General features: G+C 36.3%; 1 protein-coding gene across 1 annotated transcript; it reads right to left on the reverse strand.

Moving 5' to 3' along the window:
* Nucleotides 1–639: 639 nt before the first annotated feature.
* LOC115950767 (uncharacterized protein sll0005) lies at nucleotides 640–19390 on the reverse strand. The gene is made up of 13 exons (XM_031068006.1): nucleotides 19031–19390; nucleotides 18807–18956; nucleotides 17592–17762; nucleotides 15944–16087; nucleotides 14777–14882; nucleotides 14543–14691; nucleotides 14277–14402; nucleotides 13027–13170; nucleotides 4032–4119; nucleotides 3447–3820; nucleotides 2175–2498; nucleotides 1181–1411; nucleotides 640–988 (listed from the first exon to the last, which is right to left on the reverse strand). The coding sequence occupies exons 1-13, from the start codon at nucleotides 19244–19246 to the stop codon at nucleotides 854–856; spliced, it is 2358 nt and encodes a 785-aa protein (XP_030923866.1). The 5' UTR covers nucleotides 19247–19390; the 3' UTR covers nucleotides 640–853.
* Nucleotides 19391–19722: the final 332 nt, after the last annotated feature.

Genomic DNA, 19722 nt, shown 5'->3' on the forward strand with positions numbered 1-19722 from the left:
GTTCAAACGATCAAGATGGTCCGGGTTTAAATATTACGATTCAAACTAGTCATATTGAATTAAAACTCTCCACTAACTATTAACAATTTCATTTAACATTATTTTTTAGCCAAAAAAAAAAAAATTGAACATATTTGCGTCATATGTCCAATAATTGACTCGTCTATCGTACAATCTAGAAAATTTTGGTAAAAGGTACAAGAAATAAAGAATATATATGACTTCTAAATTGATAGAAATTCAAAGATTCATAATGGTAAAATCGTTACTGTTTGATGTAAGGAGTCCGTTTTCTATCGACGAAGGAATTTTGAACTCTATTTAAAATAGTTTTATGCACCTTTTGGAGAATCCTTGTTTTATTTTAAAGCCTACCTTTTTGCAGCAGCTGTTGATGAACTTCTTGCAAGTGGTCCTAGTCAATTCGATTGTTGTAAGTTAAAACTTCTATTGCGGGTCACTTAGTGAGGTGTTTTATTTCTGGTGATGATTCTTTGTAGTCTGAAGCTGTTTGTAGTTCAAGTTTAGTAGTTCCGCCGTTTGAATAGCTTTGTTTGCAGTTTTAGCTGCTTGTATTGTGTGTTAAAAATTTATACAACTTTCCGGATTGGAAGAAACCGCACCAATCAATCTGACAGGAAGCGCAACTATACATTTGACATGCAGTAGAGTTTATACACAGGGTGTATAATAGAAAAAAGCTGTGTATAATATATACAAGCATAATTTTGGATCTCAGTGTTGGCACAACACTGGCAAATAAATGTATTACAATAACCTTGGTGCATTTGTGCCTGTTCATCAAAATATGCACAATTTAGGTGCCTTAAACCGCTAAGTTAGAGCAAAATATTTACAAAAATGTATCACGGACTATTCGTGCTAATACCCGGGAAGATAATCTACTGAGCACCTCCGGGAGCACCTTGGTGGATATGCCTGGCAACACTGGAAGAAGCTCTTGGATGACCTGTTCAACGTTCACATCCTGTTGACACCAACAAAGTAATAATCAGAGACAGGCAATCAAGAAAGAACATCTGCACTGTGTTGATACACATAAGAAACAATGGGGAAAGAAATAGGTTAGTGAAAAGCGTCTACATTTGTGAAAAGGATCCTAAGGATGAGTTTGTGTGTATAGTCTAAAATTTAATGGTTAAGCACAATCCCTTAATACCTGATTTGATGTTCTTGATATTGCACTTCCTGTAGTCAGAAACTCAACGACCTTTTGAACATTATTCAATATAACTTTGTCTTCATCGTTTATTGTTGGTAAAAGTGCTGCTGGCTTAAAGGGTCCAAAAGCAGGAACCAAACTAAAAACTGGGACAGCATTTCTAATTCCTAGAACTGACAATATTTGTACCAACTGATCCCTCGTAACTGCATCAATGCCCTTTACAATCTGCTTTCCATGTAAATAACAATAGTTACATATTTGAAATACCTTCCATACAATCAAGTTCAATGCATACTAGTAAGACAGTAAGTCACTAATTCTTATCTTAGGCTCAGCCCCTTGTGAGAAAAAAACATCACAAAGCCATAGCACTAGTTAAGAAAAGCTTTTTAATGGGGGGAAAAGAATTAATGAAATCGCATATCAAAACTGAGAAATAGATACTATTAACACGTGAGAAATTTGAATAAATGAAAAAGATGAAGCAAATGCTGAGTCACATCTGCTGATATGATAGATAGACTTCGTATATAAATTACAAACAAAAGAAAGTTTATAAATTAAAAACAAAAGAAAGTTAGCAAGAATGGGTAAAATAGCTTGAAAGAAAATAATTATTGCTCCCTTCATGTCTTGCTGATCTTAAAAGTCTACTTGTCATAATCAATACAAGTGAGAAAAGAGGTAAATAGAGAAGAAAAACATGAGCATAATGACCTAAGATAGCATATTTTTAGGGTTACTGGGAAAACAAAAATTGTGGTCAATATTGTTGTTTCTCCACTGGATCTAATGGTAATATCATTATCATTTCAGATGAGTTCGATGGAAAAAAAAATATGCAGTAATTTTTTTAATAGATAAATGATTACTATAACTATTATTATCATATCATTGCCCTTACACATCAGTGGGATATGCAGCTAATAAAATGCTACAACATAGCGAACAACACTACAGTCTCATAACTACAGAGTTCTAGAAGTACCTCATCCAAAAGAAATTCTCGAAAAAAATTCCCTTTATCAGACAACAGAAATGCTAAAGCTGCCCTTGTTTGAATTGGCTGCTGTGGTTGAGAAACAGTGGATGACAATCCAGGAATGATGTATCCTGTTTGGCTTTGCAATATGCCAAGTTCAGCCATGTCCCCATTCAGACTCTCTCCACCTCCACTTTTTGCTGCAGTAATGAAATTTTCAAAGGCTTGCATGACATCAATGAATCTTTCAGCGTCAAAAACTCCAGATTTCCCATATATTGTGTAGCGTAAAGCATTCCGTAACCGTGGGGATTCATCAGTCAGCAGCCTCTAACAATAAAATTAGAAGTAAGAACATAAATAACTCCAATCTAGATGTTTAGAGCATTCAGAGAACAACATTAGATTAGACATCAGTATGGCCAAATTGTGAATAACCTGCTAGAATTATTGCCCATATAATCCCACCTAAGCTCAACTAGTGTAAAACTACTTCCAAGACATGCGTCATATTCATTAAGTGCCGTTAAATTACCAATTGTCCCAAAAGTTTAAACTATTAGGAAATTATAAATTTAATCATTTAACTCTATACTTCTAACAAGCTCAACCAATTACAGAAGTTTTATCATTGAATTTTATTAGCTATACTAATGTCCACTATCCGCTAAGAAAGGCAACATTAAATGAACCTCGAATGATTATAAAAAAAATATAACCACATCCGTCCCATAGGGACTGTTTGGAATAAGTTCATGCACCAATGAGGTGGCATATATTTTAGCAATCAAAGATTACGTTTTGTATCTCCAGTTTAACAAATCTTAATGGCAAGGTTCAAATCCACAACCTATTAGCTAGGATGTATAGACACAGACACGGGTACGATATGGTGACACGAGTAATTTTTAAAAAATTATAACATGATACGGCAAATAAGACACCATTATAACATAGGTACGACATAGATACAACACGGGTATGGCACCCCAAATGAAGTGTCCATGCATCTTAGGTTATTAGATTGACTATGCCAATTTATATAAACCTAAACAATTTCCAGCTAATTGCATAAACAAAAACAAAAACCAAAAAACAAAAAAAGAAAAAAAAAGAAAAAGAAAAAGAAAGGATCATTTCATCTATTCTAGAAGTGTACATTAAGGTCATGTTTACAGACCGAAAGGGCACTGCGTGTTAGCAACTGGGCTATGAGCACCAACATATTTCTTCATAAAAAGATAATAGATTTCTAAAGAGACTTAGAGAGTATTATACCTGTGCAATATATGGATATGCCTCATCTACAATAGCAAAATCAGAATTTCCGACTAAAGCTATGCCTTCCAGCACCCCAATTGCCCTGATTATAAGAGCAAAATAAGGGGGTATTCTAAATGGATAATCAAAAGTTATTTGTGCCAAATCTGAAGCCAGCTCCTGGAAGTTGATATTTTTGGCTCCTCCACCTTCAAGTGCCTGATCAAAAACTTTAGCCAAAACAGGCAAGATGGGATCTAAATTAACCCCCTCTGGGATGAAACCAAGTTTAACAAAGTCTTTGACTATAGATCCATAATCTCGATGAATGAGGTGTGCAATTGCTTCAATCATTCCATATTTTTGATCGTCAGTTAATTTTGTAACTAGACCTGTTACAAAAAATTATACTTTAGGATGCTCAAAAAAATTGATCTTCACAACAAAAAGAAGAATAAACTGTCCATTATGTGTCACAGAGAGATCTTCTAAATCATGGTAAAAGCACTACATATGCATTATGAAAGGATGATCTTTATAATGCTTCTAACCATGTGAAAGGATGATCTTTAATCATATACCCGAATTGAAGATTATTATTACCAAAGTCAAGTATGGCTAGCTTTCCATCTGGAGTGCGGATTAGATTTCCTGGATGAGGGTCTGCATGGAAAAATCCAGTATCCAGCAACTATAATGAAAAAGGCAACAAGTTAATGTTTAAAATAAAATGACGCCCAAGTAGGAACTAGGAATTCTCACCAATAATAAGATGCAATTATATGAGCAAAAAACAATTGCAAGTATATTTCTATTTTCATTCACAACACATACATTTCAATGAGTGGGCAAAAGTTATATATAAAGTGCAAAATATAATATCAGAAGCATTTGTGGAGAAGAAAATTCAGATTTTGATGATATATGAATAAATCCTGGAAATAAGTATACATTAATTATGCATGAGACTGGGTGCCAGTGATGTAAAGTGCAAACTTGTCAAACCCCAATTGAAACACAGGGACACAACAAATCATCTAGTTGCCAATTTATTCTACTTTCACTCTGTTGACCAAAGGTGCACAGAATTGCATTAAACGTCAACCATGTTAACAAGAGAAGTGTATATCAGGTTTAACTAAATTAATTTCCTAATTGATTCAATGAAAAAAATTATACATCATTGCACCCAAAATGCACAAAGCATTTCAATCTGCATAAAAACCAACATGACCAACTAAACATCACCAAAATTTTAGACTCTTGATTATTTTCGGCCACTTATGAACAACCTCAGTGTGTTTTCAGGACACAGGATCTTATATTCAGCTTCCAATGAAAAAATAAATCTAGTGATTTTGGGGGCTGATTCAGGGTGGACGGGATAGGGTTGTGTTTGGGTTGGGATATTATTGCTCTTATGTTTAGCATGTGGTCACTAAAAAAATCTATGGATTTTGGGTACTGGTTCATGTGTACAGTTCAGGACTGTGTTTTGGCTTGCCTATTAGTGTTTGGGGCTGAAAATTCTTAGTAGATGAGGCCGGCATGCAACAAATAGAAAACAAGACAGAGAAATAGACTGAGACAAGGGGGCAAAAAATCAACCTAGAATCACACTAGGGTTCTTGCACATCATACCCAAGAGAGATGATTCAACCTAGGTTCATCCATAGATTCTTGAGCATCAAACATCATCAAATGCATATCCCTTTTCTTTCTTTTCAATTTCCTTCAGAAAACATGAATGCATTCTCAACATAGGGCTTCTATGGACCCCACTTCAATTGACTTTTGAAACATTAGAACACGTTATATAAACTTCTACCCACCCAATGTGTTAAGACAAGCCTTATATGGACCTCTAACTATACATTACGTTAAGACATGCCTTATAATTACCTCACTTATAGTCCAACAATAAGGGAAGGAGTCGAGCCTTGTAACTCAACTAGCACCTCCGGATGCTTCCAACAGAGCCGACAAGGGTTCAAATCCCTTCCCCAATTGTAACTATCAAATTTTATTAAAATAAAAATTAAAAAAAAAAAAAAAATGAATGGGCAGTATGGTGATAGGAATGCTAATGTAATTTCTACTAACAGAGACGTCTTGCCGCCTGCATCATTTCAATAAACTAACATTTAATTTAATAATTAACATAATTTCTACTAGAAGAAATATGAACATCTTTAACTTGTTAGAAAGACTAGAACCTAACACCGTTTGTTGATATTACATTCCAGACAGTATGGTGATAGGAATGCTAATGTAATTCCAAGGAATTTTTACTTTTTGTTATATTTTTTAGAGTAATGTTTTATCTATTTCATCCATATTATATATCAGATCATAATTATATATTTATCTAAATATGCTTTAGTCTTTTTGTAACTTTAAATGATATGAAAACTAGATTTAGTGGCATCTTTTAACTCCCTAGTTCTACCAAGACAAATACTAGTGTCATTTAAGGGATTGGGAGCATTCTCCAATATATTCAAAGCATTTTTTTTTATACAAGTAAATGTTAAATATGTTATTTATTATAACCATATTTAGATTCAAGTATGTTTTCTTTCATGTGTTGGAGAGTTGAAATTTCATTTCCATAAGTATTCCTCTAAGGCAAAGAAAATAAAATTAATTACCTTGCCTAGAATGATCAACATTTGTTTTGGGGTGGGGGGCCATAGCAGAGATTCACCCAATTTATTTGGAGAGCAAGAATCACTAACTAACCATTTATCACCTCAGAATTTGTGGCTTGCCACAGTGATTGAATTAATTTCTAGTAGGATATAGTAAAACCAATCAGGAATAGAAGAGGGAATCTCTACTATAAGTAAAACAAAACAGAAATAAAAATGTTTGTTTTCTAATAGTACCACTCATATATTACACATAATCCTAATAAACCTTATTTGTCAAACATTTTATTATAATTCACTTATTAACGTTTTTCCTACTGTTGTTAGACTCCACAATGTTGACATAAACAAGTTTTTGTTTTATTTATTTATGTTATGAGTAATAGGGGCAAAATAGTAATATCATGTACTTTATATATAAATAATATTTTATGTGTTAGGATTGACTTATCAAACCCTAAACACCTTCACCATAAACAACATGGTATCAGAGACACCAACCCACCATTGCCGTTAATCCTCTGACCACCACCCACCGATACTGTTGTCGTCGACAACCATAACAGCACCTCGCTAGCTCCGACGACCCTAATAGAGACCTCCAACGATCTTGATTTAGTGGCTAAAGAAGTTGTCCAGCGCCAGTGACCCTCTCTCGGGTCTCATGACACTAGATCGACGTCACCTGATTGCGAGAGAGGCAGGGTTTTACTTGCCCTCCTCCGACAACCCATCCTAGCCCACTCACTAGTCCTCGCACTGTCACTCCCGCACCCTAGCGCCGCCGCCAGAGTTTTTCAACTGTGGGTTTCAACTTTCAACCATGGTCTGATTTTCTTCTCTTCTTCAATACGTTCTCTGATTATCTGTTCAGGCAACCTTGGGTTGATTTGTTGGACTAGACTTTGTTGATTGATGTTTAGTGGTGGATTGGGCTTCTTTTTTCTTTTTTTTTGGTGTTGGTATGGATTTGTTGCTGCCTTGTTTTTGGAATAGTTTGGTGTTGATTCTTTGATAGATGAGTTGCTGTTGGAGTTGCTAATTGGTTGAAGTACATTGGTTGCTGGTTGGAGTTTGTTTTAATTTAGTCCAGCATATTTATTTACTGTTAGTTTGTTCTTCAGATTGCTATTATGGAGTCCAAAGACAGTGCTCAACCCCCTAATTATTTCTTATCTCCTAATATGTTATCAATTACTTTCTTATCTCCTAATATGTTATCAATTACTTCCATTCGTCTAAATGGAAGTAATTATGCTCAATGGGCACAAGCAGTTGAAGTCTTTCTTCTTGGTAGAAAGAAGTTTGATTACGTGATTAATGAACCCCTTGTACCTATAGACCCTAAATTTGCTGATTGGAGAGCCGAAGATGCACAAATTAGGAGTTGTTTGTGGAATAGCAAGGAGTCTAAGATCAGTTGTAATTTGGTTTTCTTACCAACTGCTAAACTTGTTTGGGAACAAGCCAAGGAACTTTACTCTAGTGTTATGAATTTGAAGCGGATTTATGATCTTCATCAAAATTATTTCTCCTTGAGTTTGAGTGATTTTTCTTTGGAGGACTATTATAACAAATTTAAGGGTGTGTGTGAAGAACTCAAATTTATCAGCCCATCTTCTCTGATGTTAAAATTATGAAGAAACAACGAGATTCTATGCATGTTGCTCGCTTCCTCTCTGGTTGCCTAAAAGTTTGAATCCAGTTAAATTACAAATTTTAGCTAGTCCATACCTCCCTTCATTGAGTGAAGTTTTTGGTAGACTTCGACAGGCCACATTATCTGATTCGAGTACTACCCCTTTCTCTTCCTCCAATACTAATGCATTACCCTCTAGTGATAAATCTACCTTTACCACTTATATGGGGAGTAATAGAGGTGGTCGTGGAGGTCGAGGTCGTGGGGGCCAAGGCTGTGGAGGTCATGACCAAGGGGGCCATGGTAGTGAATAAGGGGGTCATGGTAGAGGACGTGGTCTTCGTAAGTGCACGTATTGTCATGGTGAGAATCTTACAGTAGACTTTTGTTAGGAGTTGTATGGTAAACCCTTGGCTCACCAAGCTAGCTTTCAAGTTCAAAAACCGCCTTCAGAGTCACTTCCACCAACATCCAGAGTAGTCTCTATTCTTGAGGAAGAGTACAATCGCCTCTTGTCTCTGCATTCCAACTTTGTTAGGTCTGATTCTACAGCTACTTTGGCTCAACAAGGTACTTCCGCTGCTTGTCTTGCCACTCAGGACCCTTAGGTCATTGACTTAGGTGCTACCGATCATATGACAAGTACCTCAGGTTTACTCTCTGACCTTGAGCGATCTAGTAGTCTTCCCAATGTTACATTGGCAAATAGCTCAGCCACTACAGTTTTTGGTTTGGGCACTACCAATCTTAGTCCTAATCTTTCTCTCTCTTCTGTCTTATTTATTCCTGATTTCCTTTTAACCTTTTGTCAATTAGTAAGCTTACTAAAATTTTGAATTGTACTACCATTTTTTTATCCACTCATTGTATCTTTCAGGATCTCAAGACAAGGAAGATTATTGGTGGAGGGCATGAAGCCGGTGGACTTTATTACCTGGATCCAAGGTTGTCAAAATCGCCACCTCACCAAAAAGATTAAAATCATAGCAGGATCGCAAAAATGTTAGGATCGTTTGTAGGATCGTGTAGGATTGTATAGGATCGTAAGATCGTATGGGATCCTACCGATCCTACCATTTGGCTTTTTTTTTTTTTTTTTTTTTTAAGTGGGATTCATTTGGGTCATTTGGGTAAGTCCAGTAAAATAATCCCCGGTCCACCTAAAGGTCCAAAACCCATAAGCCCAATGAATTGAAGTCCCAAATTTACCCCTCTCTCAAAATAAAATCTCAAAAAAACCTATACTACTTAAGTTAGGTTTTCAAAAACAAAACCTAAATATTTTAGAAACACTAAGCTCCAGCACGCAGCAGCTCTGTTCGCGCCTCCACAGTCCCCTATCAAAAACCCAGCACCTCTCAGCCCTCTCAATGATGAGCCATCGCTGCTTTCAAGCTTTCTTAAGTATTTAGAAACATTTAGAAACATTCAGTGCCAGCACCTCAGTCCCGCACCTCCTCAATCCTCTGTCAAAAGCTCCAGCACGCAGCAGCTCTGTCCCGTGCCTCCACAGTCCCCTGTCAATAACCCAGCACCTCTCAACCCTCTCAATGGTGAGCCATCGCTGCTTTCAAGCTTTCTTAAGTATTTAGATGATTACGCCATGGATGTTGATACTAGGAAGGATATAGATGATGAAATGAGATATGACAATGATAGTGACTAGGTTAGAAGAACTTTAGAATGGGAATTCTCTTTTGGATTTCATATTTGTAATTAGCTAATTTACCTTAGACTGAGAATTCTCTTTTTGAATTACATATTGTAAATTTGTAGTTAGCTAGTTTTTATATGCTAACTAGCCTAACTTATTTTGGATTTGGAACTTAGAATTTGGAAAACATTTTCCATATGTGTAGATAATATTTTGGTACTTAGTTGCTAATTAAACATGTACTGAACTTTTTAGATACATTATGTCAAAAGTTAAATATATTTTGTTTCGTTAGAATAACATAAGAACAATGTAGTGCGTGCAAATTACATTTTATGATGCAATTTTTTTTTTTTTTAATGGATGGATTCATATTTTAAGTGATTATATAACATACAAAGTCACTATCAATAGGATTTTTGCTTAAAATCTGAAAATAGGTAGGATCTTACGATCCACGATTCGATCCTACGATCCACGATCCTACCTACCTCCCACGATCCTACGTAGGATCCTGATTTTGACAACCTTGCCTGGATCGGTGTGGTTCTTCCTGTTTAGTGGCTTCTCATTTGTCTATCTCGCCTCTTCAGCATCATTGTCGCCTTGGTCATCCATCTCTCAAGAATTTGAAGTCATTAGTTCTGTCGTGTCGTCAAATTGAGTCTTTACAATGTGAAGCATGTTAGTTGGATAAACACCATAGGGTGCCTTTTGCCTCTAGGCGTGAGAGTCGTGTTAGTAGTCCTTTTCATTTAGTTCATTCTGATATTTGGGGTCCAATAAACACTCCCTCATTGTTGGGATTTAGATATTTTTGTCTTTTTTGTTGATTATTATTCTAGAGTCACCTATTTTTGTATTATGAAAGATATGGAAATAAAGACTCAGTTTAATGCTTCACTTTGTATTTTTCGGTTAGATAATGCGTGAATATTTCATACATTTTTTTCTCAATTTTTTGATGATCATGGTATAATTCACCAATCTTCATGCCCCCATACTCCACAACAAAATTGCTGAACACAAAATGCGTCATTTGTTAGAGATCACTCGTGCCTTAAAGTTTCATATGCGTGTTCCCAAATCATATTGGAGTGATGCTATTCTCACTACCTGTCACCTAATTAATAGTATGCCTTCCACTGTTCTAGGTGGTCAGATCCCTTATACTGTGCTCTCTCCTGATGCACCTTTGTTTCATCTACCTCCTAAGATCTTTGGTTGTGTGCGCTATGTTCATATCTTAGGTCCAAGGAGTGACAAACTTGATCCTAGATCCATTAAATGTGTTTTTCTTGAGTATTCTTGTACTTAAAAGGGATACCGATGTTACTCACCTACTCTTCAGCATCGTTTCATTAGTGCTGATGTCACATTTGATGAATCTCAATCCTATTTCTCTCCTACCACCTGTGTCTCCTATTGAATCTCCTCAGAAACCACTCCAGGTATATTGTTATTGGCAAAAACCTCCAACAGAGACTTCTACCCCGCCTGGTGTTCTGACTCCTGATCCTACCTCTCTTCCAATTGCTTTGCGCAATGGTAAGCATTCTTGTACCTCTCACCCTATCTCTCAGTTTGTCTCTTATGGTCACTTGTCTTCATCTCTTCATGCCTTTACCACATCCTTGAATTCTATTGTTGTTCCTAAGTCTGTCCAGGAGGCTATGTCCATCTCTGGTTGGAAGTCTGCTATGGAGGTAGAAATGTCTGCCCTGTCTGAAAATGATACTTGATCTTTAGTTACTCGTCCTCTAGGGAAAACTACTATTGGTTGTCGTTGGGTGTATACTGTGAAGTATTTGCCTGATAGTTCTATTGAGCGTTTGAAGGCTCGCTTGGTTGCCAAAGGGCATACCCAGACATACGGTGTTGACTATGCCAAGACATTCTCACCTATTGCTAAAATTTCTTCTGTCCAGATTTTGATCTCCTTGGCTGCTAATTTGGGCTAGCCATTATTCTAGTTAGATGTTAAAAATGCCTTCTTGAATGGTGATTTGAAGGAAGAGGTGTATATGGTCTATGGTCTTAAACAATCTCCCAGAGCTTGGTTTGGTAAATTCAGTAAAATAGTGTTAAAGTTTGGATTGAGACGTTGCCACTCTGATCACTCTATGTTTTCTCATACCTTTGATAGAGGAAAGATTTTTTTGATAGTACATGTTGATGATATTATAATCACTAGATGACAAGCAGGGTATTGATGATTTGAAAAGATACCTTCAAAACTCCTTTCGAACTAAGGATCTAGGTAAACTTCATTATTTCTTGGGTATTGAGGTAGAACGATCTAAAGAAGGCATTAGTTTATCACAAATGAAGTATGTGTTGGATATTTTGAAAGAAACTGGCTTGTTAGGATCTAAACCAGTGGAGACTCCTATGGATCCTAATGTCAAATCGTATGAATATTAAGGGGAGCTGTTATCTAATCCTGAGAGAAATCGTCATCTAGTTGGTAAACTAAATTATCTCACAATTACTCACCCAGATATATCATTTGTAGTTAGTGTTTTGAGCCAGTTTATGAAGGATCCTTGCCTTCCACATTGGGAGGCAGATATTCGGATTGTGAGGTATCTTAAAGCACATCCAGGCCGTGGTCTTTTGTATAAAGCTAATGGTCAGTTACGAGTAGAAGCCTACACTGATGCTGATTAGGCTAGATCACCGTCAGATAGAAAATCCACTACTAGGTATTGCACTTTTCTGGGAGGAAATCTGATTACTTGGAGAAGTAAGAAACAAACTGTTGTTACCAGGTCTAGTGCAAAGGCTGAGTATAGAGAGCCATGGCACACACATCATATGAGCTTATGTGGATTAAGCATTTACTTGAGGAATTAGGATTTGTTGTGAAGCTGCCTATGACTATGCATTGTGATAATCAAGCAGCAATTTACATTGCCTCCAATCTTGTGTTCCATGAGCGAACCAAGCATATTGAAGTAAATTGTCATATTACTCAGGAGAAAGTAGAAGATGGTGTAATTGCTACTCCATATGTTTCTACAAGAGTGCAGATTGCTAATATGTTTACCAAAGCTTTATGTAAGACTCGTTTGGATTCATTATGTAACAAGCTAGGATTGTATGATACATACTCTCTAGCTTGAGGGGGAGTGTTATGAGTAATAGGGGCAAAACAGTAATATCATGTACTTTATATATAAATAACATTTTATGTGTTAGGGTTGACTTATCAAACCCTAAACAACTTCACCGAAAACAACAATTTATTTATTTTAAATTTAATAAAATAAATTTATTGATTAAAAATAGACCAAGTAAAAAGGGGCAAACAAGAATTGTTTTGAATTTCTTCTTGAATTTAATAAGGCCTAATTTAGGCATCTATCAGCACTTACCTGAAAACCCAAAGTGAAAAGTGAGAGAGCACATCAAACAATCACACATTAACCAATAAAGACAGTTAATTGTTTAGGTTCAGAAAATAAACTGTTGCCAAATATATATATATATATATATATATATATACAGAGAGAGAGAGAGCGAGAGAGCGAGAGAGAGAGAGAGAGAGAGAGAAGTTTAAAAAAATAAAGGAATCAAATTTTAGGAGATGTATGTTAGTCATGTTCCAAATTGAATCCTGAAAAACAGAGTGAAAACTAGAGAAAAGCATACCTGCTTTAGGTAGCATATGACTCCAACATTAACCAGCTCTCCTACATCACTTTCTTTACTTTGTGACAGCTTCTCTCCTTCTACCCATCCTGTGGTAAGAACCTTTCTTGAAGTATATTTCTGGTAGGTTTTGGGTACAACAACCTGAAACACAAAAGCTTTTTAAGTAGTATTAGACATAATCTCCCACAGATTAAGATAAAAATTCCCAACAAATGAGATTTTTATACAAACAAAAAGATGAAATAGAAAATAAAAAGCAATAGATAAATAACATACTATCGTCACTTACCAGAGTACATGAACTGCAAATTTGAAAAGGCACATACATGATGTTATAAGAGTAAGGAACTGATTAATTGCAGTCTATTATTAATTATGTCAGCAGAAAATCTAGTCTAGACCTATTCCCGGGCATTAATAAACATATACTTCACATGCCAAGGTTTTCACAGTCAGCCGGCATCACAGGCTCACAGCTCATTTGAAGAATTTGCATCATGTTATTGCAGGTTTGATATCCAAAATAACCATATCATTTTCATACCCAAGATTGGCATGAAAGTAAATCCAAGGAACAGACCCTTTCGCTTCAAGCATATCTATCATTGTTAAATGTAAACATGGCAAAATGGCAGTTGAGGGACATTATCCTGGAGACAAAAACTTCATTCCTTTACAGAAGAATGTCATACTAGAAAAGGCACCTGAGTCTAAATTCACTATATTGACTGTTAAACATTGCAATGGGACCATGACAGCTATTGTTAAACAGCATGCTCATTTGACAATGGTCAATAGACTAGTCCTACACAGAGCTTAACCGAATTTAGAACATCTTGCCCATGCTTTATTTTAACTTGACCGTTTTAGTTATTTCGGTGCGGTTTGGATTGCGTTTCCTGCGTTTTGCATTTTCAGTTTTTTTTTTTTTTTTTTTAGCCGATTTTGTTGACTTTTCAGTGTGAACGCACCCATGCACTGTTCATGGGACCCACAAACATCACTTTTCAGCAACTTTTTCATTAAAAATGGGTCCCACGGTACTATTTACACCTTTCAGCTACAGAGTTTTCAGCTTTCAGTTTTCAACTGTATCCAAACGGACCCTTCATTGCCTAATTTACACCTTTTAGCATTACTTCATGATATGTAAACAAAATAGAAGTTTCTAACTAAGCTTGACAGCAAAAATCAACAGAAACTTCTTGAAACATAATAAAGTATACATTCAGAGTTTTTAGAAAAACCTGAGGAAGGTCCTTCTTCATCATTTCAGCAAAGATTTTTCCATTTTCCCCTTCATTAACATAATCTAACTCTTCGAAAAAACGAGCAGCCCATTCATCAACCAATCCAACTACATCTACCGAGATCTGAAAAATATAAGCAGAAAGCCAAGGGATGGGGTGTGGATAATAAGCCATTATTGCTAACTATAGTTACTCCTTCAAAAAAGGGGAATTGTTCTTAAGAAAGAGATAAGTGACTACAAATCAGATCTGGTTTACACTACCTGTGGAAACTTCCGTAGAACCAAACCCAAGTTCCGTATGACATACAAATCGACTGTGACCGTCTCAAGAACAAATGGCCTTTGCACTTTGACAGCCACCAGATCCCCATTTTCCTTCAAACGGCCCTTATACACCTGTCCAAGAGATGCTGCCATTGCAGAATAAAGAATAAATACTTTGGAACTAAGTGAACTTTAGAATTCTAGTATATAAAAGGTTATCTGGGAGGCTACCAGCAGCAATTGGTGAAGATGATAGCTCAGAATAGACATTATTCCATGGCTGACCAAGTTCCTCCTCAATAAGAGCCATAGCTACATCATCTGGAAATGAAGGAACCTTCACGTATCATTAAACAGAATATCAGCTATGAAGAGGGGTACCTAATATATATAAATTCATACAATATTAAGAAGAAATCAAGCTATGTGGCATCTCTCCTCATTTGACAAGTGGAGATCTGAGGATGGATTGGAGATGTTACAAGATTGGGACTGTAATGTTATGTATTGTAGTTTCACTTACCAAAAAATAAGAAAAGGGGAGAGGGGGGGGGAGGGGTTTATATAATATTTATAGAGTTTAAAATATGAAAACTGGATATTCAAGTTCATATTCAATTGCATTAACGGCAACTGACAACAGGGACAGGACAAGCCTTCCCAATGTCTGCCTAAGTAAAACATGAAGTCGACAGGCCTTCTCCACAAGCTTGCCTCATCCTGATTTATTAAGAGCACCATGATCCAAAGCTTGTGAACCACCTTGGACACTTTCCTTTATAGATCTTCTAATAAGACTCATACCTCACAATTCAAACAGTGCTGGAAATTATCTTAATCCACAAGCCCAGATTGTTTTTTGTTGTTTTTACACCCATAATTTACTGCCCATTTAAAAAAGCCTCACTGACTGATCAAAGGTTGTATCCAGTGTATAAAGCTCCCACTTTTGTGAGGTTATGGTAGGCAGCCTTACCCCCGATTTGTTTCAGTCAAAAAGCCTCATTGACCGATCAAAGGTATTAGCTGAAATTATGTCAAACATGTGTAAATTCTAGCAGATAAATATATATTTAGGCAACATAATGCAACTGAATATTCTTGTAATGTACCCATCTTTATTCTAACATAACTGAATATTATGGATATCCTATGGACACGGTTCTTGTGGGCGGGGTCGTGTATTTGAGATTTACTCGATTGGGTGGGTACACGAAATCTAAGTGGCTCTGACTTGAAGAGGTTCTTTGTCATCCAAAAAAAAAAAAAAAAAAATCCCCACTTTTGTCTTTAGAATATCTCAGCATAGGGATAGTACATTTGATCAAATGCAATCATGTCACTAATGGAAAAGAAAACTAATAATAATAAATAGATAAAAAAGCACAAGCACTTTACCTTATCACAAAGTTTTTGCAGCTCAATCATTGCAGAAGGTGACAGTATATCTGGTCGAATGCTCAATGCTTGACCAAGTTTGATATATGCCGGACCCAAAGAGGTAACAATTTCCCTTAACTCGATTGCTCTAGCGACTTCATTCTGATTATGGAAAAGCAATTAGAGAGAAAAAGCATACATTAAATGAGAATTTGCTTTTAAAGATTGGACATAAACAAACTTATCCAAAAAAAGAGAGATTGGACATGAAAAAGGGCTCATTTCAAACCTGTAGCTACATTAAGACCAATTAAGGAACACTACAACTACATGCAAGTTTTTTGAAAGCATATCTGCCTTATAATTTGCAATGCATGACATCAATTAAAGGAGGAATCCCATAGCAGGAAAAAGAGCTTCAAGGTGAAAGTTATTGTCATTAATCAATGCAGTTTAAACCTGAAAGATCTTACATCCATCACAAGAATTTAAAAAGAAAAAAAAATAAAAATAAAAGGATGCAGCCCTACTACATGGGAAGTACATGAGATTCACAAGAAAAAACAAAGATCTAAGAAATCCAAAAAAGAAGAGGTAAAACTAAAACCTACTATGGCTCTCATCCAATTGAAGAGTGATCTCAGAACATCTCAGTTTAAGTAATGAAACTTCAGTTCCAACAAAGGTCCTAGCATTTCTATCCCTCCAAATGCACACATCAAGCACAAAGAGATAGCATTCCACACATCCAAACATTGATGCCTCTTTCTTTTATTTGGTCTCTTTTTTGTAACTTGGATTAGGGAGGGGGGTGAGGGGTTAAAGGGTTTTCCTAAATCCAAATTGGCAAAAATAAAGAAGCAGAATAGCAAGCTGAAAGACAAATGAAAATAACAACTTAAAAGTCAGCACAAGCATCTCACAATATCAGTCTACCTAGACACAGTCACCTAAGAATATGATAGAGACTAAATTATCATCTGAAAGCAGTCAGTCCAGATGACACCAACTTTACAGCACATCTATAAATAAAAAAGGTATCTGCAAAAATGTAAATATTCCATATCTACACACGCACAAGAGAGAGAGAGGGAGAGCAGTTCCCTTCTAAAAAGGTTTGGTTTCTTCATATCTTGAGATCAAGGAACAACAACAAAAAATGCAGTCATTCGACAACTAAAAGATAGATAGCTTCACAAATATAATTTTTTTTTTTTAAAACAACAACAACAACAACACCACATATGTACACACAAACACACACACACACACACAACCCATACTTGTATGTATAGTTTTGGATTCATATCCCTTTCTTAAGAATATATGGTCATTCCCAACACATACAGTATTAAACAGGCTTCCTTTCCTTCAAGAGTGCACAAACTCACAAAACCATAACAGCAAAGGCTTTTCAAAAACCATTGCATTAGGTCTAAGAAACAAATTCAGTATATAGATATACAAAAAGTAAAAACCATAATGGAAGTTGGTTCAAATGAAGAAAAAATAAAACATCATAGAGATTATAGATGGTACATGAACTCGAAAATATTTTCCCAATCATGAAAAACAAACTGATGTTCTACAAATTGTTTAATGAGTTAATTGAATATGTGAAAATACCATCATCTCAAAAAACGTAAAAAGGGAAACAAATATGTACCTCTTTGACCTTCTTGTTTATCACATCCAAAGCAAGGCGTGAAAGAAAACCCCCAGCAACAGATAGCAACTGGACAATACGTGTTGCAACAGCACGTGGTCGTTTTCCCCAATATGCTGAAATGCTAACAGGGTCATACACCAACGGCAAAAACTCACTGCTTTCATCTACCTACGGAAGCACCAAAAAGAACATTACGAGAGGCAAATAGTCATACCAACTAGAAAGCTTCAGTTTAAAGGCCTCGCAAAAGAAAACATGATGGATCGCGAGAAGATCTCATCCATTGATATCAAACTATCATTTCTTAACCTCTCACGAAAGAATGTAGCCTCCAACAGTTACCATTTTATATGTTGCCCAGGTCATTTTAGAAACACCATCCACTCTAAAAGCTGACTAATCATGTGCAAGACTTAAAATTATATATACAATTTGTATATGGAACAGTGATAAGTAATTGTATTCCATCTTACAAGGTCACATTCATATACTTCCAGAAATTGTTTTTCTTTTTCTTTTTTTCATTTTAATTAGTTCATGTTAGGCCTATGCTATTGGGCTAATATATCTCTAACAATTCAAGTTTGAGCCTAAGCCCTACCTACTCCAATCTCGATCCTTTACACCTGAACCAAGGCCCAAAGGCAAATGATTAGCACCAAATAGATCTGTATGTAACATGATGAACTCAGGAGTATTTGGCATCATAAAAGCAATCTCAAAAGGCAGGCATCTCATACCTGTAGTTCCTAACTAACTTTCAGCTTAGAGGTTAAGTTGCAATGGCAGGTGCATTCGACCAAAAAGCAAGAACGTTGGTTACCAATCACCTTGCAAAAGAGGGAGTTTTGTCCACTCGGTCCAACCTTTTTTTACATATCAAGCATTTTATTAGGGGAAAAAAAAATACACAAATAAAAATTGGAAGATCGCGGACTCCATGAATGGTGTGTTGTTCCTTTCTCCTACTATTATTATTATTATAAAGCTTTCATTGCTTCAAAGTAAGTTCTAACTACAATCCAATTCAGTGATATATACATGTTCGCAACTTCAGTTCCTACTTGGTACACTATTTTAGGCCTGCTACGATTTCTTCATAAACATTAAAAACATACTCTGTCTGAAGAGTCTGAGAATAGAATAGGAGCAAACCGTTTGATTTAAATAAGACAGACAAATAGAATTGAAGCAATATATACAATCATATACCTCAACAAGGCGAAGCTGAACATCATCCGCAGCAAACTGTGAATCCCTTAGATTCTGACCCCGAAGACCTCTCATCAGTATCGCTAACTCTTCATTTTCTTCCATCTGTGCCCTCACTCTTTTTATCTCCTTTGATACTTCTCCAATTCTCTGCCATTCCATTAATTAACTTATTAAGTAATAAATAAATTAAAAATCAAAAAATCGAAGGAGTAAAAAATTACCGTGGAAGCTCCGTTGACGGACTTCGATTTGACGGAGCTTGGTGGTGACGTGGAGGAGGGTTTGGGATCGGTGGCGACGGCGAAAACCCGGTTGGACCTGGTCCATCTGTTTGGGAGTGAAAAACGGGCCGGAAAGTAGGTGCACCTGAAACTGAGACTGAGACTGAGAGGCTCTGTTCCACAACAGCCGAGCTGTGTTGTTGCTGTAGCAACCATAGTGGAACAGAGCACAGAGTCTCTTCTCTTTTTTTGACAGGTAGATTTAAGATTAGATGGATGAACAATTTGGTTTTGGTGCCTCAATAATAACAAGTTGTAAGAGTTTCTCCTGTTTTCTTTTTAGTTTTACTTTTACATCATCTTCTTATTAGTTTGTACTTTGTATTAGTGGGAATGAATGAGCAAGGCTTGGCCGTTGGAGGAACACGTGGCATTTTGAATGAGTGGTTCACTACCACTTTCACACTCCTACTTCTACTTCTACTTCTACTTCTCTCGTACTCGTCCTACTCCCCGTTTTTGGCATTTACGATTTGGACAAGTTCCATCGTGATTCATGGTGTAAACTCAACTTCAGCTCACCCAACTGTGAGAGCATCACCAGTGGCCCTGCCATATGCCAAATGTAAGGTACATTTGGCATTTGGCATTCAGGCCCAAAAAAAGCTTAGCAACTGGATGGCTAAACTTCG

Source organism: Quercus lobata, chromosome 6, assembly GCF_001633185.2.
Source record: "Quercus lobata isolate SW786 chromosome 6, ValleyOak3.0 Primary Assembly, whole genome shotgun sequence".
NCBI lineage: Eukaryota > Viridiplantae > Streptophyta > Magnoliopsida > Fagales > Fagaceae > Quercus > Quercus lobata.

Coding starts and splice junctions, on each gene's coding strand:
- LOC115950767 (XM_031068006.1), bottom strand. CDS start 19,246: ATGGTTGCTACAGCAACAACACAGCTCGGCTGTTGTGGAACAGAGCCT. Junction 14,403..14,542: donor TTCTACGGAAGTTTCCACAG/GTAGTGTAAACC, acceptor TATATTTTTCAG/ATCTCGGTAGATGTAGTTGG. Junction 3,821..4,031: donor GCTAGCCATACTTGACTTTG/GTAATAATAATC, acceptor TTTTTGTAACAG/GTCTAGTTACAAAATTAACT.